Genomic DNA, 22,451 nt, shown 5'->3' on the forward strand with positions numbered 1-22,451 from the left:
ATGCTTATCTCAACACCTTAGCAAAACAGTAAAAAGCGGCTTAAGAAAGGAAGATGGACATCAACCCAAGGATTGATGGCTTCGACCAAGGGAAGCTGGACATCACTGTTACAAGATTTATAGTCTTTGTAATTAAAAGGTGGACCCACATCTGGAGTCCGGACCGCACCAGCTGGGAGGCCTCTTTCTTCTTTCGGAAGTCGGACCCCACCATCTGGGGATACTCCTTTCTGGGCTACATCCTGAGAAAACTAACTCACAATAGTGTATAGAATTGTGACGTAAAAATCGGGAATAGAAACTGCTGAGAAAAGCTTATGTGTACCCCTATAAATACCTGTAAGCCACAACCATCGGTGTGCAGTTGGAGGGAAAACTTCCCCCACTGTACCCAGCGCTGTTTTGCTCATACTTTACCACCTTAATTAATAAATTGATTGCTGCTTGAATATTGGCCTAGTCAAGCTTCTTATTTATAACAAAGTGTATATTTTCCATTATTGAAGGTTTTGGCAATTAAGAGCCCAGATTTCATCCTTAGGAATAGAGGGATTAAGTCTGTGAGTCAAGGAGTTGTTGGGGAATAGGCGTTTTGGTTTGGAGTCCTCATGAGTTATGTATGTGATGACAAGGTTATTGTTGATCCTGGATGTGAAGTAGTTAAAGATTTGCGGCTAATTTTGTGTTGAGTAGTTAAGGAACTACAAGGCCTTTGGTTTTACAGCTTCTCTCTTTTGATTAAAAATGTCATTTCTTAACTCTTAGCTCTTTCCAGACTTCCCTGGGTGTTTAGTTCCTGTATTGACCCAGCCTTTTTGCATATTTTTATATGGCTTCATCAAAAAATTCCTATCTCTATTAATATACACAGGCATTGCCCTTTAAATATCTGAATAAGAGCAGACTGAAGGTGGGGAGTGTGATCTTTTGGAACTATCCGTATCCTGTTACTCAGTGTGATGCCCTTTTGTCCTCTGTAAACTCACGCGTACCAGTTTTCAGAAGCCTTCTTTTCCTTAATAGAAGGAAAGGTTGCAGGCTCTAAACAATCATTCACATTCAAGGTACTGATAGCTAGCCAGTTTGCAGAAGAGACTTATATTCTTTAACAGGTTATTATGAGAATATCTTTCTGTCTAAAGATAAATTCCAGGTACTTAACTTCAGGTCTTTACTTCCTCAGTGGAACAGAAGCTTAACTAGGTTGTCTAGCTTTATGAGGTTTTTTAACCCTATGGATTTTTGCCACATAATAGTGGAAACATACCCATGCAGTAAACAGTTCCCTACAAAATACATATGGAGTGGGAGAGAAGAGCTCCAAAAAGCAAGCAACATGTTATAATTTAATAATTATTAAATGTAATTATTAATTGGTAATTAGGCTTAGTAATTGGAAGAGGTGGGGTGGGATTCACAGCCAGAAATGTATGGCTCATAAATGTAGTTTTGCACCACACAGACCTGTGCAGTGGTTTGAGCAAGATCTCTCAGAAGTAATTACACACGTGTAAGTCTAATGATAATGAGGAAGGCACCTTGATTTCTCCCTCTGGGTTTCTTCTTGTTTCCTATAGCTAGTGTCATAAGCAAGGGCAAAGTTCAGACTGTGAGGATGTGTATTCTTACTTGCTGTATTCTGGTGTTTTTTTTTTTATTTTGTGCTTTGATTGATAGGTATTTTGTAAGACTTTGAGTTTCCATTTGTCAAACATCTGAATTTAAAAGGCTTGCCATGTTAACAGTGTTAACCTTGTGTTACATGTCTTTCCACGGTGGAGAAGAACAGTTATTATTGTGTCCCAAAAATGATTACAAGAAAATAACAAGTGATCTTGGGGTTTGCTTCTTTTTTCTTTTTGTTTTTTATTATTTTAAGAAGAATATTTTGGGTCAGTGTGAGTCTTCAGGAACTGAGCCTGTAACATTGTGGTGGAAGAGAGAGCTTCACTTGACAACACACAAGCTGTGGGAAACAGTTCCCTTGAGCCAAAGACCCCTGGTAAGAGACAGTCTGCATGTTTTTAGAGATGACTGAGACAGCTGCTCTGAGCCTGACTTCTACCGAAAGGGGACATCAGAGTAGTTGATCCAAGAGCTGATGGTAGAGTTGAAGGAGCTGTTACTCACTTCAAAGGATAGTTTCTTGATCGCAGGTAACAATGTTAGTTAATAACTCATCTCACAATGCCCATCAGTTTCTACCATTTAAGTAAGGACTGAGGTCTTTTTGTCAGTACAGAGAAGTAGCAAGGCTGGAGTTCTTTTCATGAGATGTGAATATCTCTGTTCAAAGTTCTTGTGGGTGCCATTTACACTGCTAGTGTTGCAGGTTTTATTGGGTACTTCAAAACTTTAAAGTTTTGAAAACTTGGAAGAATTCCTGTTCTTTAAACAAGAGGCCTCAAATTCCCAGGGGAGAACCTGCCTTTTGGGCCATGTTTTATAGTCTCTGATAAAATTGCTAGGTATGCTGCCAAGGGAGACATAAACTAGGTCCAGTGTTGACTCAATGTTCCCTTTGCTTCCTAGATGTCCATCTGCTGAACCTTTCCAGAAGGGCTGCTCTGCATAGGAGGAAGCTAATGAGGGAAAGCCTGTGAAAATGGACTACCTGGGATCCCTCTCTATATAGTTATACTTATAGATGTGTTTTATGTTGTTGTACTTACACAGAGGTATATGGATATTTAGATACATATACTGATATTTGCATGCTTACATATAGACAGTACAGTTGTAGCAATCTGCAATAAATTAAATTTTTTAACTGAAATTGATTTTTATATATTTATGTGTAGTCAGCAGACTCTCTGCCTATGTCTCTGTCCCAGACAGGATGTGCATCCTGTCTTGTCCCTGAGAGTTCAGATGAGTCTTCCAGGGTGAGAAGGAGCAGCAGAATCACTGCCATCACTCTCTGTCGTCCTTGCAGACCCTGAGAGCCGTGGACACGATGCTGGAAGCAATGATGCTCACCTCTCTAGCCTCCAGAGTCAATGAGGTGCTGAATTTCGTCTTTGAGTTCTGGCCAGGGAAAAAAGTGGGCACCACAGGGCTCTTCCTCATCCTAGGTAGGAGGGTGAGGGGTCCCCAGCCCAGTGTGCTTGGCAATGTGCTGTGGGGAGGGTGCTCAATTCCCCTGGGGAAGCATCAGGGGCTGGCACCAAGCTCTTTCAGAGTACAGTGGCCGCAGAAGATGGCATCTGCCTTGCAGGAGGGTTGGCCTGGAGCCTTTGTCCCAGGCCTGCGAGGGACTCTTGGAGCAGGAGCCCACCCAGACTTTGGTCAAGGTCAGGGGAACCCTTAAGGGACCATGCAAGTCTTGCTCAGGAGTGGAGTCACGCTGCTCCTGCTGGAGTGGGTGTTTGCTCCTAGGACTCATCTGCAGCTTCTCTTTTCCCAGGTGCTGCTGGACTTCACCAACTCTGAAAACACTGCTGTGCAGAAGAGGGTCTGAGGGAGGATCAGGAATCTGAGTCATGGGCTGGCTGACATTTCCAAATGAGAGGTAAGGTGTGGGAATCCATAAAATCAGAGAGTTTTGGGAAAGCTGCAAAAGGCAGGCCTCAGAACTGTGATTAAAGCTAAGCAGCAGCCATAAGATTTGTCAGTAGAAAAATTATATAAGAAGTAGAAAAGTAAGGACAAATAGAACAATGGTCTGTGTATTAATGCTTGTCTAGAATAACTCCCTAAGCTACAGAAAAGTATATCTAGAGAGATATTACGAAGTTTGAGGCTTAACAGTGGAGCTGTGTGCATTGTTTCTTAAGGCTTACAAGCAGGTATTGTATTCAAAATCAGCAAGCATTGTTTTAACCAAAGGTACGTGTGCTTATAGTGCTTGGATTGAACCACTGTCAATATGCTTTTGCTTTGTGTGATTGGTCAAAAAACTTTTAAAGTAAGTTGTAACATTAAGTTCTTTGTCTGCTGCCTGGGATGTGAGCTGCTGGCATCTTCCCATTGTCCTAACTGTGTAATGAGACTGATGCTGGAAAATAAAACAGCTCGAGACGCGTTCCTCAGCAGTCCCATCCCATTTGTGATTTGTACTTAGACCCCTGCCTGGCAATAAATGGTGCTCCTCAGTGAGGAGGATTTTTGGACTAGAAGAATAAAAAAGACCATGGACAGTGCAGTTGTCGGAGGCCCAGGCTGTTAATAGGAGGAATGGATCATTCCCTTCATCGTCTGTAGCTGATATCCTTGTAAGTAGTAAGTAGCAACTCTAGGGGCTCCTGGGCAACGATATGGAAAACCGTCTATCTAAAACAGAATGGGACATCTTTTATCAGCCTGAGACAATTTTACAGGATGAAGGACGTTCCGACATCTCAAAACATGAACTGAAAGACTTATTAATCTGGGTAAAAGCGAATACTCAAAATACAGACTTGAAGTCTGCTTTTACCTTTGATTTTTGGGACCAGATAACCTGGGAAATTTACAGTCTAGTCTCTCTCAAAAAGGAAGAGACTTTGGTCAAACTAATGCCTATCTCCAGAACTTTAATGGAGAGCTTTAAACAGAATGATCACAATAGAGACTTTCTCAAACACCAAAACAGAACACCTGGTTCTGAGACTTTAATTCTGAGTGGTGCTGGGTCTTCGTCCTCTTCTGGGGGGATCTTGGGTTTTGTTCAGGGCTCCTTCACTTCTTCTGGCATGTCCAGGATTTCCATAGGCAACGTGAACAGCACTCCAAACCCCAGGAAGGCGGAATTAGATCAGCTTCCAGCTTTGTTCGTGTCCTCCATTTCTTTTGGGATTCCCTGCATCACTGATGCTGCAGCCAGGCGTCCTCCCATTCCTCCTGGAAATTATCCACCTCTTGAGTTCCCGGGAAAGCGTTCAGGATTTTCGTTGTGTTCCGAGAATTTGGGGGGTCAGGGATTGTGTTCTGGGGAGGCTAGGAGTCAAACAGGTCTGGGAGATGAGAGTTTAGTGAAGCTTTGCAAAACAGGGGCTGCTGTTTCTGTGCCCTGCTCCTCTTCTGAACAAGTTGCAGCTGGATCTTGTTCTGAAGTTGTGCCGGCAGGGTCTGCCGAGGGAGACTCTGAATCTGCTCTGCCTGGCCGAGGGGCTGTGGGGGTCACCCCTGCCACAGTTTCCCCTTTCCAGGAAGTCACCCCAATTGCTTTGCAGTTCTACGAATTCTTTTCGTATAGATTCCTTTCCCAAGCCTCTTCCAGGATTTTCACTGCTTTTAGCACCCCAACCTCCAGTTACAGCTGGTGGGGGGGGGGCTTTGGATTTGGCTCTCTCTGCAGAGAAGCAGGCAGGGGGGAGGACAGAGGCGGCGGGCAGCAGCCAGGGGTTGGGGCAGGGCCAGGATGGCTTTGCCCGGAGAGATGGATGGGGTGGAGGCGGGAGAGCTCAGGAAGGTTTCTGTGCAGACACAGAAAGTTCATTTAGAAGCCTTGAAACCTGTTTCATTTGCTGCTGGGTGGGAGAAAAGCATGCCGAGATTGCAGCTCGGAGCTGACAGTTTTCCAGCTGAGTCCCCATGGGCGGGGCCTCAGGAAAGGGCCACAAATTAGGCATCTGCAGCTGGAAAGCAGGCCGATTTGTATGCATCTGAAAAAATACAATTTGGTGAATTGAGACGTGATTTAACAGGCTCTGGCTTTTTTCCTGTAACCAATACAACATATTCCTCAGCCACTACCTCCAGCAGTAGTGGGGTTATTAGGAATGTGGAGCTCTCCTCCTCCACCCTTCCTGGCAAAGCTCCCAGGAAACTTTGTTGCTGCCATGACATTACTGCCAAGAACTTGGAGCTTCTTGTCAGGGTTCCTGGGACAGGTGATTGCTGTAACAACACTACCTGTTCTTCTGTATCAGATACAGGAGTGATGAGAGGGAAAAACAAAACACAGTCTAAATCAGAGGTAAATCCTCCATTGCAACTACGCAATTGGTCTAATATTGTTCAAAATTTAGGAAAAGATTTGGATTCAAAGAAACAACTCCTTGCATCACCTGTAAGATATTGTCGTAATGATGTAAATATGAAACTCTTTCTCACCATGATATAAAGAAACTCCGTCAAGCTTTGAAAGAAACTGGGTTCTCTTAATTTTATTTTAATATTGTGTTGGAAAGTATATTCAATTCTTATGACTTAGTCCCTGCTGATTGTCGAAATGTGGCTTCCCTGATCTTAACCAATTCACAATATCATTTATGGAAATCACAATGGAAAAAGCTTCTTAATAAATTGGTTGAAAAATATGAAAATACGCCTTATGAGAATATAGATATTACCCAACTAGCAGGTGATCCACCTTTCCATAAACCAGAAAATCAGGTGGTGGAATTGCCTTGGCCTATACTCACAGATATTAAAAATGCTGCTAGAAAAGCTTTACTTTTAGTTGAGCCAGCTGGTACCCATGTAAATGCTTACACTACTATCTGACAAGGTGATTTGGAACCCTTTGGTTCTTTCCTAGATGGAATAACCCAAGCTGTCGAAAAACAGTGTCCAGATGAACAAGCTCATTCCTGTATTATTCAAAACCTTGCTTTTGTCAATGCTAATAAAGAATGTAGAAAAATTATTTTAACTTTACCTATTCAGCCTCCAACTGTAACACAGATGCTAACAGCTTGCAGTAAGCTCACTTCTCCACAACATATTGTTAATGTACAAGTCAATGCTTTTGGAAAGCAGATTGCAGAATTTCAAGAAAGGTTGGGGAAAGCTTTGGGAGAAATTTTGGGTCAACAAATGGAAAAGCTTGAAAAAGCCCTAGAAATACAAACAAAAATTTTTGAAAAATCTGTTGGTACTGTACAGTTGGACTCTGATAAAAAGGCTTGTTGCTTTTCTTGTTGCAAACCAGGACACTAAAAGGGATTGTCATACAACAGCAATCCAACATAAACAACTTTCTATTTGCCTTCGATGTCAGAAAGGGAGGCATCTTGCTAGGCACTGTCATTCTCAATTTGACATCGATGGCAAACCTTTGTCGTTAAACTCAAAAAAGAGCGCAGATTACCACCGTGCCTCGACACAAGTAGTGGTACCTCCTTACAGTCAATTACCCAGTCAAATGGTATTGGTACCTCAGTCATTTATCCTTCAATCAACCATTTGTCAAATGGTCCCAGCTCAATACCTCTGGCACAAGGTTTGAATTGGCCTCCTCAAAACTGATACACCTTTTAAATAATTTTTGCTGTGAAAGTATTTCTACTGGAATTATCAGATTTTTTTCAACAAAGACAAGATCTTTTGATTATAGGCAAGGATAGCAACAAAATTTTTGGACTTTCAGTACTTCCAGCTGTTGTTTCATTAAATGTTAATGAAGAGCTAATAATTTTAGCTCTTGCATTTAATGTTCCTATGGTAATTCCACCAAAACCACCTATAGCTATTGCATTTCTTTTACCCATAAATATACACAAGCAAAACAACTTTCCAGAGAATTCAGTTATGTCTGTGCCATTTGGAACCTCAGGTCCTGAGGTCTTTTGGGTGCAATGTTTAGAACACAGCCAACCAAAATTGACTTGCAGCCTAACTCACTGTGGTAAAACAATTTACATTATAGTTATGGCGGATACTGGTGCAGATGTCACTGTAATTTCTCACATGCTTTGGCCCAGCGATTGGGATTTGGTAGCTCCTGCAGGTCCCCTCACAGGGATTGGAGGTGCTACTGTGTGTTTGCAAAGTGCATACATGATTAACATTACAGGTCCTGAAGGAAAGACAGTAACAGTGCATCCTTTTGTTGCTCAGAAGCCTCTCACCGTCTGGAGGAGAGATTTCCTGTCCCAATGGGGAGCAAAACTGAAAGTGGGACTGTGATGGAAACCATGTGAAAACCTACCACTTTAAAGCTAAACCTGAAAACCGATCATCCTGTATGGATTGATCAATGGCCTTTTACAGAGAAAAAAATTAAATATCCGTAAAAGATTGGTAAAGGAACAATTACAACAAGGTTACATCACACCCACAAACAGTCCCTGAAATTCACCCATATTCATCCTCCATAAGAAGACATAGGACTTCTGGAGGTTGATTCATGACCTAAGGAAGATCAATGGAGTGATTGAGGACATGGGACCTCTTCAGTCTGGACTTCCTTCTTTATCAGTGATCCCAAAACACTGGCCTCTCATTGTCATTGATTTAAAGGACTGTTTTTTCCACATCCCACTTCATCCCAGTGATGCTCTAGGATTTGCCTTTTCAGTTCCAGTGATCAATTGAAGAGAACCCATGCAGAGATACCACTAGAAATCATTGCCTCAAGGAATGGAGAATTTGCCTATAATTTGCCAATGTTTTGTTGCACAAGTTTTGTCTCCAGTTCGACAGAAGCATCCAAGATCCATGATTCTGCACTACATGGATGATTTGCTCATCACAGCTCCAACGCAGGCAGAGATAGCGCAAACTCATGCTAGTTTTGTTACTGAAATCCAAAATGCTGGACTTGAAATTTCTATAACCAAAATTCAAGAAGTTCCACCCTGAAAGTATCTGGGATGGAAGATGACTGAATAAACAATTACACTGCAGAAGATACAGCTCGAGACCTGTGTCAGCAATCTACAAGATTTACAACAGCTTCTGGGAGAAATCAATTGGGACAAACCTGTTTTGGGAATTGCCAATGATTAACTGGGTCCACTTTTTAATTTATTAAGAAGAAGCTGCAACGTCAATTCTCCTAGAACTCCAACACCTGAAGTTCATGCAGCCCTTGACAAAGTCATGGAAGCTCTCCAAAGAAGACAAGCGCATCACTGTATTCCAGAAAAGCCTTTCTTTTTTGCAATTTTAGGAGAAGAAATGCAACTTTGTGGTCTCATTTTTCAATGGAACCCTTCTGAGACAAGCCCTTTGTTGATAATATAATGAGTTTTTCTTCCCTACAGGTTTCCAAAGACTATTTTTACCACTTTGGAGATGATAGCACAAACTGTAATTAAGGCCACAACCAGATTTTCAAGTTTAGCAGGTCAAGAATTTGCAGTTATCTATTTACCATTGAAAAAAGATTAACTTGATTGGGCAATGCAAAATTTTGATGATTTGCAATATGCATTGTTAGACTTCCCAGGTATTTATTCCATTCATTACCCAGGTCAGAAATTGTTGCAGGCAAAATTGAGTTTTAGAGAGAAACCTATATTAAGTGAAGAACCTTTAAATGCAATAAGTCTCTTCACTGATGGATCTGGCAAAAGTCATAAACCAGTTGTAACTTGGTTGAACCAAACAAATAAATCTTGGGAATCAGATATTCAGATAAAAGAAGGATCTCCTCAGATTGTTGAGCTTGCTGCTATGGTTCGGGCTTTTCAGCTCTTTCCACAACTTTTTAATTTAATTACAGATTCTGCTTATGTTGCTAATGTGGTTAAAAGAATAAAAGGATCAGTTTTAAAGAATGTTGGTAATGACACTTTATGTCATTGGCTTTAATGTCTTTATACAACTTTGCAATATAGAACTAATCCATATTTTGTTTCTCACATCAGGGCTCATTCTTCGCTTCCTGGATTTTTAGTGGAAGGAAACATGAGAGCAGACAAACCGACAATGGTTATTTCAAACACTTTGCCAAACATTTTTAAACAAGCAAAACTGAGTAATGCCTTTTTTCACCAAAACATGCAAGCACTTGTATGAATGTTTCAAATTTCCAAAAGTCAAGCTAAGGCTGTCATTACATTAGTACTTGTCCTGACTGTCAGCTTGTGCAGCCTCCTGTTTCTACAGGAGTGGTCAACCCGCAAGGTTTGCAAAGCCTGCAGTTATGGCAAATAGATATCACTAAATATGCTTCCTTTGGTGTATTTAAAAATATTCATGTTTCAGTGGACACGTTCTCTGGAGCAGTTTTTGCTTCTCTTCACACAGGTGAAACAGGTAGTCATGCCTGTCAACATTTTTTGCAAGCTTTTGCTTCATTGGATGTGCCCCAAGAAGTAAAAACTAACAATGGTGCCACATATATATCTCAAAAATTGGCCACATTTTTAAAAGAATGGGGTGTTCATCCCATCCTTAGTATTCCTCATTCTACCACAAGTCAAGCAATTGTTGAGAGGACACATCAAACATTAAAACACATTCTTGATCAACAGTAGAGGGAAGTAGAGGTCACACCACAGATGAGGTTGAACAAAGCTTTTTATGTTTTTAATTTCTTAAACAGCTCTGTTGCAGAACCTGATCCACCAATTTTTAGGCATTTTTCAAATAACACACAGGCAAAACTGAAAAAAACTCCCCCTGTTTTAACTAGAAACCCTGAGACAGGGCAAATTGAAGGTCCTTTCTGATTAATCACTTGGGGCAAAGGGTATGCTTCTGTCTCTACAGGTGCAGGAATTAAGTGTGTCCCAGCCAAAAACGTCAAACCATATCACACCCCAGAACGTGTTGATGAGTCCAAGACCGTAGAAGCAAGTATGCACACATGATCCAAACAGAGGGATCACGGGTCACACCTGATGTTCCTTGTTCATCAGTGGAACCTGCAAACTCTGATTTTATGCTATTTATAAATGTGTCATTTGTTGGTTTCGTAGAAACTTTTTGGCAAAAGAGTGGTTTTTGTTCTGTTATGTTATAGATCCCCTCTACTGGATTTTCAAAGGTGATTTTTTTTAAAAGGTCAAAAGCAAAGTTTTTAAATTTATATATATGGGAGGATTTTTTGCCAAGAATTGGCTCATGAAAAGGATGGAGCAAAATCGAATGATATGCTAGTGTTGGTTGGTTTTAATTGTTTCTTGTAGTGCAGATTTGCCTGTGGAACAACCAAAACCAAATATTTGGGTGACCTTAGCCAAGGCAGCAGGCTCAGATACCATATATTTGTCTAATTCAGAACCAGAAAAAACCTTTCTCAGCCTGTCTAGTCAGTGTGCCAGTAAAGGATTTGCCTTTGATCAAAAAGCAATTTAATAGTAAGCCTGGTGAAATTGACAATGTGAGCAATCCTGTATTGGATTGGAACATTTGGGCCAAAGAACTTCCCAAAGCAATATCTGAACCCCAAGAATTATAAATCCTTGGTTCTTTAACAATGGATTTTTGCTTTATTTTACAGCTAATGATTGGCAAGAAGGTGATCCTCCGAAGTACAATGTTACTCCCCATCATTTTGTATACAGAAATTCAAGGTTTTGGTGTAATTATTCAGACAGTTGGGATGTGCTTTCCAAGGCTGAGCAATATCCACGACAGTTGCCGAAAGGATGTTGGTTCATTTGTGGAGATAGGGCTTGGCAGTGCATCCTCTTATGCCTTGAAGGTGGCCCATGTAGCATTGGAATGCTCACTGTGAAAGCATCTACTGCTAAAGCAGTCATTAAGAAGAAACATAGGGGAGCAAGATCTGCTCATCACTATGATGAGAACTGTAAGAGTGATTTCATGCCTAGGAATACTGCAAAAAGAATGTCGGCAGGTTTGTTTTTGCCCCAACTGGCTTCAGCAATGGCATTGAAACAATTAGATTGGGTTGGATGTTGGCTGAGTAAACAAACTAATGCCACATCCACTGCAGTCAGTGATATGCTGACTGATGTTAACAGTGTTAGGCATACTACCCTTCAAAAGAGAGGAGCAATTGATTTTCTTTTACTGGCACATGGACACGGAGGAGTTGTGAGGAGTTTGAAGGATTGTGTTGTATGAACCTGTCTGATCATTCTGAATCCATCCACAGAAGCATACAAAAGCTGAAAGATTTGACAGCTCCAATTAAAGAAGGCAGTGAGTCATGGTTAGATTTGTTCCAAGAATGGAGCTTTGCACCTTGGGTAAGGGAACTTTATAAAATAAGTTTAAATGTGTAGGATGTTTTAGTGGTGATACTAGTAGTGATACCTTGCATAGTTTGGTGAGTGTGACAAAAGATGGACAAAACTATCAAAGAAGTTTTTATCATACACAAGAGAGAGGTAGGAAATGGATTCACAGAGAGTTCTTGATATCTTACAGATATAGTGGATGAAGGAATAGACATGGAGGAAGGTTTTGAATCAAGACCTTGGAACAGGCGAGACTCTTTTGAACAATGAATTGTAATTGCTATCAGACATGGCTTATGCCTGTTGAACTGACTGGACTTTCACAGCATTAAAATTGCTGTGTTGTAATATAGCAATGCTTAATGCAAGCAAAAAAGATTTAAGCAAATATTAAGCAGATATACTATAGTAAAGCTATGAAACGCAAGGTAGTTAAAAAACGGCATGGTTAGGAAGGTTTCTTTTTAGTTGAATTGAGAGGGGGAATTGTGGGAATCCATAAAATCAGAGAGTTTTGGGAAAGCTGCAAAAGGCAGGCCTCAGAGACTGCAGAGCTGTGATTAGAGCTAAGCAGCAGTTATGAGATCGGTCAGCAGAAAAATTATATAAGAAGTAGAAAAGTAAGGACAAATAGAACAATGGTCTGTGTATTAATGCTTGCCTAGAATAACTCCCTAAGCTACAGAAAAGTATATCTAGTGAGATATTCTGAAGTTCTGAGCTTAATAATGGAGCTGTGTGCATTGTATCTTAAGGCTTACAAGCAGGTATTGTATTCGAAATAAGCAAGCATTGTTTTAACCAAAGGTACGTGTGCTTATATTGTTGGATAGAACTACTGTCAATATGCTTTTGCTTTGTGTGATTGGTCAAAAAACTTTTAAAGTAAGTTATAACATTAAGTTCTTTGTCTGCTGCCTGGAATGTGAGCTAATGGCATCTTCCCATTGTCCTAACTGTGTAATGAGACTGATGCTGGAAAATAAAACAGCTCGAGGTGTGTTCCTCAGCAGTCCCATCCCATTCGTGATTTGTACATAGACCCCTGTCCAGCAATAGTAAGGCCCAGGCATCTTCCAGCCAGGCCATGCAGCCCTTCCTGGTGCTCTCCCCATAAGGCTGCTATCCAGCTGGCTGCTTCTGAAGACCCACAGGGCCTTTCACAGCCTAGTCTCACCTGGATCTAGCCCTGAACCCTGCTGTTGAGGAAGCTTCCCTGTCTGACCATCCAGGAGCCACTCTGGCAGTCACATTCACACCACCTGAGCTGGGACTGAAGCCCCGTCACAGCTACACCCCTCACACTCACATTCAGACCAGGATTCCTCACCAGCTCAAGCCCAGGTTTCCCATAGCAGATCTTCAGACATCCAGGTCCTTAACATAGCTTAATCGTGGTGCAGTGAGTAAATAACAACAGCTCCAGCTGGTGCCTCTGAGAAGGGGCCTGAACAAAGGAACCCCTGGGCATTCATACCCTTACAGCACCAAAGTCTGGGGGTCTCAGCTGCTGCTGTTCTCAGTGTCCAGTCCCCAGGCTGGTGCCACAGTTCCCTGTGCCCCTTCGTGCGCTCCTTCCTGTGCCATGGGTTGGCAGTTCTGGTAGTTCATGGCCTCTTACCTTGGGCTCCCGTCCAGAGCTCAGCCTGCAGCTCTCATTGCAACTGCAACTTCTTCAATAGCTTGCCTCCCTAACAGGTAAATGCCAACCACAGTGGGGCACGAGGGGAAGAGGAAAGGCAGCAGAAAGGGGAGAAGGCAGCAGCCAAAGGCTGTGTGAGAGAAATAATGTATTTCCTTTTTCCGGTCTAAAAATGTGCTGAAGCCCTGCTAGTTCTGTCAGCAAAGTGGGTTCCTTGCTCAGTGGAATCCTGGGGCCAGCAGCCCTCCTCTTTTGGGGATGTCAGGGCCCCCTGTGACAGTGTTCCCAGCCCTGACAAGGAACAGTGGGATGGTGGCTGCTGCCCTTGATGCCAAGAGATTTTTGCTTTCTATATGTTTTTCATGTATTTGTAGATTTGTAGACTACTAATACATGGCTGTACTTTTCCTACCCTTTCCCCCTACCTTTCAGAATGGCAAACTAACCTCTAACACATTCCTGAAACACTGTTTAGTCTTGCTTTTTAGGCTAGCAAAGACACTGTGTTTTCTATTAGAACTTGGAAGGCATAACAAGAAAGCCTCTGGAACAACTTCAGTGGGGCAGAACCCAGGGGGAAATTATCTAACCAACTGCTCTTCTAATTGGACAATATTTGTTGCGCAAATTTGTTAAACTTACAAAAACTGTAGAAATCTGGCGCCAGGTTGCCCATGACCATGGGGGCACCTAGAAGCTTCCAATGAAAACTTGGGATTTTTTGACTATTTTAAGACTGTTACAAGAGTTTTCTTTCTTGACATTAGGCAACACCCTGGGCAGAGGAACTTGGCAGCACCACCTCCGCCTGCTGTTTCTGGGGCTGCACGTGCTCTGTACCAATCTGCACAGATGACTGGAGCATGCGGAGGGCACAGAGCGCAGCTTCTGACGTGCTGGGTTGGTCCTCCATGTCAGAGCCTGCAGGGCTGCTGGCAGGTCTTGGATGCCAGGTGGGAGTCCCTCCCCAGGAGCTGGTGGAGCAGGAACTGGCCTCAGGGCTGTTGTCCTCCTTCCCAGCAGCATGGGAGCGCAGCAGCCTCTGGGCCTCCTCACTGCATTGGCCCACAATGAAATTGACAGTGGCATCAACCAGCTGTTCTGTGTATTCCTCCAGGAGAGGCTGCAGCATCTGGACCATGACCTCTCCATGGTCACGCATCAAGCGGAGCTTCGGGCAAGCCCTGCCTTAAACTCAGATTTTTGGCAACAGCTTAAATTTAGATTGCCCACACCTAAAATCTCTCTGGCCTGCAAGTTCTAAGCATGGCAGATCAGGTCTATTTATAAAATGAATTATTTATTGAACAGATAACCAAAACAAGGCCTTAATCTAAGTTGCTTACTACATGGTATAAACCAAAAAGCTCATCTAGTACATGACATAAAACAGTACACAATATTATTGTACCTACATTAATGCTAGCAAAAGAAATAGTATTGATTAGGAATCAGATGTAATTTACCACTGAAATTATGATAGTGTACACTAAATCCTTTCACTCAACCTCAGAGGAGTAACAACATATCAGCTGTCCCTGCTTTGGGGGAAAATCCCACACATTTCCAGAGAATGTGCAGAAGATTTCCCACTTTGTGAAAATTTGGTGTAGCTTTTATAGTTTGTAAGGTAAGGTGTCTATCAATCAGAAATTCCAATTTATCTTTCCAGATGTCACTTCCAGAGCAAGATGTTTGTTATCAGCTGGGAGTGTTACTCCCATAGTGCAAAAATAACTCTCTACAAGACAGCTTGCCATGATTGCAATTTTTCACCAATTAGCACAAAACAGGTAAGTTCTGGGGCAAGGTGCTCTGTTATTCCACCAGCTGAAAGCAGCAGATAAGCTCTTCTGGGGCGAGATGCTCTGCTACACCCATCTGGACCACAGAGGCACAGGGGATACAAGACTGCTCTCACTGCTAGCCACCATGAGATTGCTGCAGGCTCCTGCTTAGCTAGGGAGAGTGTCCCTTGCAGATTGAGGAACAACTGCAAGGTACTGGCAGCTGTTTCTATCCAAGAGGCCAAGAGCTCCTTCTGCCTGGATCCAGCCCGGCATCCAACCTGGCTGCTGGTCTCTGGTGGCTCTTTCTGGGGTGTGATGACACTCTCTAGGTGTTTTTGTTCCTGCAGAGAAAACCTGACAGACTCTATCGATCTTCTGCAGAATGGGCACTCTGGTTTCTTCTCTGCCCAATGCAGGATGCAGCCCATGCAGAACTCATGGCCACAGGGTATCACATAAGCCACACCCTCTTGCTCATCATGGCAAGCAACTCAAATGCAGCAGCTCCACTCTGTCCCCATGCCTTTGTCTGTTCTCCATGGTAAATTCAGGGAGTCCTGAGAAGCTGCTCCCCATCACTGGCACTACCAAAGTATCTCATATGCTGCAACAAAATGGAGAAACCTTGGTCCCTTGCTGTCCCAAGGAGGAAATAAAGAAATGCCCAAGCCCCTGGAGTAGGATACCCTCCTGACTCCTCAAGCTCTAGTGCCCTTCTCGCTACCACCCTGGAGGGATTCAGCTCTCCAGATCTTACAGGCATGCTTGACAAGCTGTGACTTTTCTGAGAGCCTGGGAAGATAGTCTCTGAAAATATGTAGGGTTGACATGCCTGTCTGTGACAAACAGCTATTGGGAATTAAGTGGTTCAATACCTTTGAGGTCCTGGATTTCTAATTAAATCTCAGGGCTGGAGGCTGGATTTTTCCTTTCTTTCTATCTTTTTTGTTTTAAGTTCACATTTGAATCAGAAAATGTCATTAATTGAATGCAATTTTTATAAGGGGGAGGTTCTCTTCTTACAAAGTAAACACTGTGGACAAAATTCCGATATGGCCTTATCAGGCACTGTGCACAACAGCTGGGTATGCTGGTCAAGCATCACCTGTGCAGGTGATCTGTAAGGAAGATTAGATGCAGGCTTTGCTGCCTGCTGACAGGTCTCAGGGCTCTGAGAACGTGTGCACCCTTGATGACCAGAGCTGCAAAAAATATTGTAGGAGACTTATAGAGCACAGTTACCTTAAACACAAATCACAGAATCACAGAATCAACTAGGTTGGAAAAAACTTCTGAGACCATTGAGTCCGACCTGTGACCAACCACCTCCTTGTCAACCAGACTACAGCACTAAGAGCCGTGTCCAGTCTTTCTTTAAAAGTCTCCAGGGACAGTGACTCCACCACTTCCCTAGGAAGCCCATTCCCATGCCCAAAATCATCCTTTCTGTGAAGAATTTTTCCTACTGTCCAGTCTCAACCTCCCCTGGTACACTTTAAGAGTTTGTCCTCTTGTGTTCCTGGTTGTCTCGAAGAAGAGACCAACCCCCATGTGGCTGTGCCCTCCTTTCAGGGAATTACAGAGGTTGATTAGGTCACCCCTGAGCCTTTTCTTCTCCAGGCTAAACAACCCCAGCTCCCCCAGCTGCTCTTCATAGAACCAGTGTCCCAGACCATTCACCAGCCATGTTGCCCTCCTCTGGACACATTTGAGCATCTCAAGATCCTTCCTGTACTGAGGGGCCCAGAACTGGACACAGCACTCAAGGTGTGGCCTTATCAGTGCTGAGTACAGGGGAAGGGTGACCTCCCTGCTCCTGCTGGCCACACTATTCCTGATACAGGCCAGGATGCCATTGGCTTTCTTGGGCCCCTGGGCGCACTGCTGGCTTGTGTTCAGTCAGCTGCCAACCAGCATCCCCAGGGCCCTTTCTGCTTAGGCACTGTCCAGCCACTTTGCCCCAGCCTGTGGTGCTGCAGGGGGTTGTTGTGGTTCAAGGGGAGGACCCGCACCTGGCCTCTTTAAACCTCATATTGTTGGATTCAGCCCACCTATCCAGCCTGTCCAGTTCCCTCTGCAGAGCCCTCCTACCCTCTAACAGATCAATACTTGCACCCAATTTGGTGTCATCTCAAATTTGATAATGGTAGACTCAGTCCCCTCATCCAGACTAATAATAAAGGTATTCAGCAGGACTGGCCCCAGAATTGATCGCTGGGAGGCTCCACTAGTAATCAGCCCCCATCTGGATGCAGCACCATTCACCTCCACACTGGGCCTGGCTGTGCAGCCAGTTTCTAACCCAGCAAAGAGTGCTCCTGTCCAAGCTGTGAGCTGCCAGCTTCTCCAGCAGTGTGCTATGGGGAGATGGTGTCAAAGGCTTTGCTGAAAGTCAGGTCGACAACATCCACAGCCTTTCCTTCATCCACCAGTGGGTGGATGGTCAGGTGGGTCAGCTGGTCATAAAGGATATGTGGTTGGTCAAGCACAACCTGCCCCTCCTCAATCCATGCTGGCTGGGTCTGATCCCTCAGCTGTCCTGTAGGTGCTGTGTCACCTCACTCAAGGTGATCTGTGCCATAGCCTTACTAGGCACCAAGGTCAGGCTGACAGGCCTGTAGTTTCCTGTGTGTTCCTTATGGCCCTTCTTTCGGATGACCATCGCATTGGCCAACCCAGTCATCTGGCACCTCCCTGGTTACTCAGGACTGATGGTAAATGTTGGAAAGCACCTTGGCAAGGTCTTCTGCCATCTCCCTAATCAACCTAGGATGGATCCTATGTGGTCTCATAGAATTGTGAGCATCTAAGTGGCTCAGCAGGTCACTAACTGCATCCTCCTGGATGACAGGGGAAGTTATTCTGCTCCCTGTCCCCATCTACCAGCTCAGGAGGCCAGTTGTCCTGAGAGCATCCTGTCTTATTGTTGAAAACTAAAGCAGAGAAGATGTTAGGTACCTCAGCCTTTTCCTCATCTTTGGTAACTATATTCCCCCCCTTGTCTAATAAAGAATGGATGTTCTCCTTGCCCTTTCAAGATGTGTTAAGATCCCTGAAGGACTTTTCCCACCATGGCAAACTTGCCAAAGAAGCAACTGCTCATCTGTGACGACTGAACCTCCCCCTCCCTGAACATGCCTCTGTGAAATCCAGGCTGTGAGTTAACCCACCTGAGAGGAACGTGAGATAAGATTGTCTGGGTGTTATCTCAGACTAGCAGGAGGAAAACAGATGCTGGAGGAGCACTAATACTGGACAGAAAGAATCCACACAGAAAGCCAACCCAGCAACTGTGCTGAAAATCAACTCTGAGTGTAGTCGATGAGCATTAATTCCTTTTTTTTGCTAAAATGTATAAACAGCAACAAGTTTTGAACACCTTGGGAACCACGTCAGCAAGAAGACCAGGGTGAAGAAAGATGCAACAGTATGCTTTCTGGATCCAGTGTGGTGATAGCTTATTACTTTAACTGTCTCACTCTTTCTCTCCCTCTGGCCCTCCTCTCTGCTATTTCTGTCTATCTCTCTACTTCATGTTGACTGTTAAATAAAATCCATACTATTGACTTTGGCACATGGTGGTGCCTGCGCTTTAATTCAGGTAGAGGTGTCTGTCAGTATTTGGATCATAACAGATGTGCTCACACAACAGACTGCTGCTGTGAGAGGGTGAGATGTGCAGCTGATCCTTGGCCCAGGGATTGGCACTGGAGGAGGCAGATGCAGCTCTTATCTCCCCTGGAGTGTGTGTGCATTGGTGTTACATCCCACTTCTATGTGGAAGGGAACAAACAAGATAGGTAGATGTTCACAGATGAAAAAGAATGGCAAAAACTAAAAGGGTCCAAAAAAACCTCACAAACTCTTACTAACAAACAACATACTCAGCATGGCAATTGGTATATGTTTTGCCACTATCTTCTAATAGTAAGAGAAACAAAAGAATAAAAAAACAGAGGGAAGAAGTAGGGAAAAAGAAATCAGGTAGGACAGGAAAGAAGTTTGCAGTCCTGGGTCCAGCCAACAGGTGTCCGGGGTCCTGAGAGAATGCCACCCAGCCTCTGTGGTGGTACATTTTTTATAGATAAGTTTTCCCCATTCTGGGATTAGGTTCCTCACTCTTCATACAAATGAGTTAACGCATGCAGCCCAGTATTCTGGACCTTCTGGAAATGGGCTGGGGGTCTTTGTGGGTTTTTTGGTGGTTTTGATTCTCCCTCTATTGGTCTTGCTTGCACCTTGACCCCTCTCCTGCACTTAAGCTATTCTTTATGTTGTGTGCTCACCATGGACTGGAAAACGAAATTCAGCTCCAGATCAGTGCTGCCTTACCTTCATATGGCTCCCCTTTCCAGGTACATGCTGTTCTAACTTGCCTGTTTCATGGCTGTTGGTGTTTAGGGCATAGCAATGCATTAACTCTTTACTGCTTAGATTTCTACATTGGTCAAAAAACCCATATCAGTTACCATCTGATAGGGACAAAAATCATCCTTAGGGCAGAGAAGGGCTTCACGTTCTTAATGACAGGGCACCATCTGCACTTTTTTTTTTTCCCATTCTCTTGTTTTCCTAGTGTTGTGTTTCTTGCACTTGTTGCAGACTTAAGGTGGCAGATGCTACTTTTCCACTGTAGATATATTAATATCTGTAGGGAAGGCATTGATCTGTACAGAAGGGAGTGTGATACTGTATTCTTCCTAGATGAGGGTGAAGGGTTCCCTAAGTTGAGGGCTGCTTGGGCAATTATCAAGCCAGTAGCATTTGGATGGAGAGTGTTCTCAGAGCAGAAAGCACACATCTTTTTTTTTTATTTTTTTTAATTTTTTTTTTTGCTTACAATTTAAAATTTAATTCTGTTTAATGAAATTCAAATTAATGTAACTCCAAAGGAAACTGTTGTGGTCCACTATAGCCTGAACTGCAGGCGGTCCATTCTGCAGCTCAGAACAATTTTTCCTTTAGATACCGCAAAATATCCTTCAGCAGATCAAAGAATTGCTGCAGCTTTTCACGTGGAAATGGACAGGGTTGCGTTGGTCTTGGAGTTACTGTCGGCTGGGGGGCTGCGGTGTAGGTTGGTGCTGGTGCTGGAGTAACTGCTGGTGCTGGCTTCTTTCCCATCGTGGACCAGATCCAGTTGTAGTAGTACTGAGTGGAGCTGGAGACTGCAGGTCGTTTAGCTCTGGCACAGCCTATTCCCCAGCTGGTCACACCAATTTGCCAGAAGAAGCCAGCACGCTTGTCTTGGCAGACAAGAGGTCCCCCACTGTCACCCTGAAGCAGAGCAAGAGAGGATTAAGGTGCTTTTGCGTGCCCCTGTAAGTGGTTAGATCTGGCTCCTTTACTCTCCCAGCTCCTGCCAGAACTGGATTCCTGGCAGAGCAAGATTCTATTCAAGTGCTAGGACCTGCAGAACCTTGACACCCTTGGGAGCAGGATGGAGGCCTGTAAGGTGGGGGTCTCTGTCTTCCCTGTGCTTGGATTTTTCAGGGTTGGCATCTGGAGCTCACTGAGCAAGGACCCAGAGATGGGAAAGGGGGCGGAAGCTCCAGCAGTGGTGCAGAGCTGGGTCTGGGAGAGCAACTGGCCAGGGAAAACAGGCACTGGGATGTGCTTGGGTGGTGTGATGGGGCTGCCCACACTGCTGGGGACTGGGGGACTCACGCTCCTACCTGGCAGGTGCCAACACCACCCTGCCCGGCACACACTTGGAAGTCGTGGATGTACCCTTGCAGCCACTCGCTACTGTTGCAGATTTGGTTATCAACAACTTGGACCTTGGCCTGCTGCAGGACATCTCTACCTGATGCTGTAAGCAGAGAAAGGAATGAGTTCCCAGCAGCTTCTTGCCCATTCCCCTGGCCTGTGTGTTGAAGTCCTTCCCTAGGGCTCGGCTCTGCCTCCAGAGAGCTGTTGGATTGCTGTGTCACTGCTGTCTGGTGTTAGGCAGCAGGTCAGGCCCATCTCTCCAGAGGCATATGTTCCACAGCCCAGCTCTCATTTTGGCCTCTGCTGTCAGGAAGCCCCAGCCCTCCCTCCCTGGTGTGCCAGCCTTGCCCTCAGGGCACAGGTCCTTTATGGGAACTCACATTTTACAATTCTGTCACCCCAGCCAGCAATGTAGCAGTTTTTCAGCTCTGACACTTTCACCGAAGGACCAGGCAGGCAGGCCGTCTGAATGGAGGACCTGCACCGGACTGGCTTATCCAATTCCAGCAAGGCAATGTCATGATGCTCAATATTAGGAGAGTATTTTTCGTGAAGGATCAGCCGCTTAATCCGGCGCACCTCCACATCAGGGCCTTGTTGGCTCAATGAAGTGGCCCCAAGCACAATGAGCCAGTCGCTGAGGGGGCTGGAAGGCAAATGGAGAGAGGGGTGAGGGGGAGTAGAATCATGTGCTGTGACAGCCCAGCACTTCCCTGCCTTCTGCTTCCTGAGGCAGAGAAGAAAACAAGTCTTCAGAGAGCGAAGGTAAACTCAAGATATGTTAAGCTGGAGGCTGCAAGGAAGCAGTGGCAGGAGCCCACTCTTCTGTCTGAGCTGTCTCTCAGCTGGGCCCTGCAATGTCCTGGCACTAGGCACACTGCAAGGAAATGGGATGGGAATAGCACACACAGGTGGTGTGGAGATATCCCCGTACCCTGATCCCCCTTACCTGGTCACGTTGATAAAGCAGTGGGCAGCTGTGAGGACCCACTGTGCGCTGACGAGGGTCCCTCCACAGATATGCACACACGCTTCAGGGCTGCAGTAGCAATTGAGACTGGCAATTCCTGCCCAGGCCCCAGTTCCTGGCATGACATCTGTGCCACCCACAACGCGCGTTGAGCTGATGGAAGTACCCATGGGCCGGAGCCCACAGGTCTGTCTGTAAACAGAAAGTCATTATTGTCCTGTGAGAAGGCTTCCACAAGGCTTTGGTTGCAAAGCCAGCCGGGCCAGGGAACTGCCTGGGGCGTGCATATGTCGGCCTGTTTCTGCTTGAGCCCCGTAGACAAGTAGTGCCAGCAGCCTGGGTGCTGGTGATAATGAGGCTCCTGCCCAGGGTTTTGGAAACTAATATGGCCACAGGTGGCAAGCAGGTATCCTCAGGGAACCCCCTAAGCCTTTGCCTGGGTCACCTCAGGTCAAGCCTGGGGCTACTTACCCACAGATGCCATGTGCAGGCCCACACAGGGCCAGTAGGATGAGGATGCACAGCAAAATCAT

The 22,451-nt window shown here is 44.6% G+C and overlaps 1 protein-coding gene across 1 annotated transcript; it reads right to left on the reverse strand.

Moving 5' to 3' along the window:
• Nucleotides 1-20,152: 20,152 nt before the first annotated feature.
• On the reverse strand, nucleotides 20,153-22,451 carry LOC119695774 (acrosin-like). The gene is made up of 5 exons (XM_038124877.1): nucleotides 22,390-22,451; nucleotides 21,898-22,110; nucleotides 21,329-21,594; nucleotides 20,912-21,048; nucleotides 20,153-20,513 (listed from the first exon to the last, which is right to left on the reverse strand). Exons 1-5 carry the CDS (start codon nucleotides 22,449-22,451, stop codon nucleotides 20,181-20,183), a joined length of 1,011 nt encoding a protein of 336 aa, XP_037980805.1. The 3' UTR covers nucleotides 20,153-20,180.

Source organism: Motacilla alba, chromosome Z (assembly GCF_015832195.1).
Source record: "Motacilla alba alba isolate MOTALB_02 chromosome Z, Motacilla_alba_V1.0_pri, whole genome shotgun sequence".
NCBI classification, from domain to species: Eukaryota; Metazoa; Chordata; class Aves; order Passeriformes; family Motacillidae; genus Motacilla; species Motacilla alba.

What these genes read in the sequence shown, in the direction of transcription:
- LOC119695774 (XM_038124877.1), bottom strand. Translation starts at nt 22,451, where the DNA reads ATGATTTTGCTGTGCATCCTCATCCTACTGGCCCTGTGTGGGCCTGCA. An exon ending in CCTGCACATGGCATCTGTGG is followed by an intron (nt 22,111 to 22,389) that starts GTAAGTAGCCCC and finishes TTCTGTTTACAG; the next exon opens with ACAGACCTGTGGGCTCCGGC. An exon ending in GGGTGACAGAATTGTAAAAT is followed by an intron (nt 21,049 to 21,328) that starts GTGAGTTCCCAT and finishes CTCTGCTTACAG; the next exon opens with CATCAGGTAGAGATGTCCTG.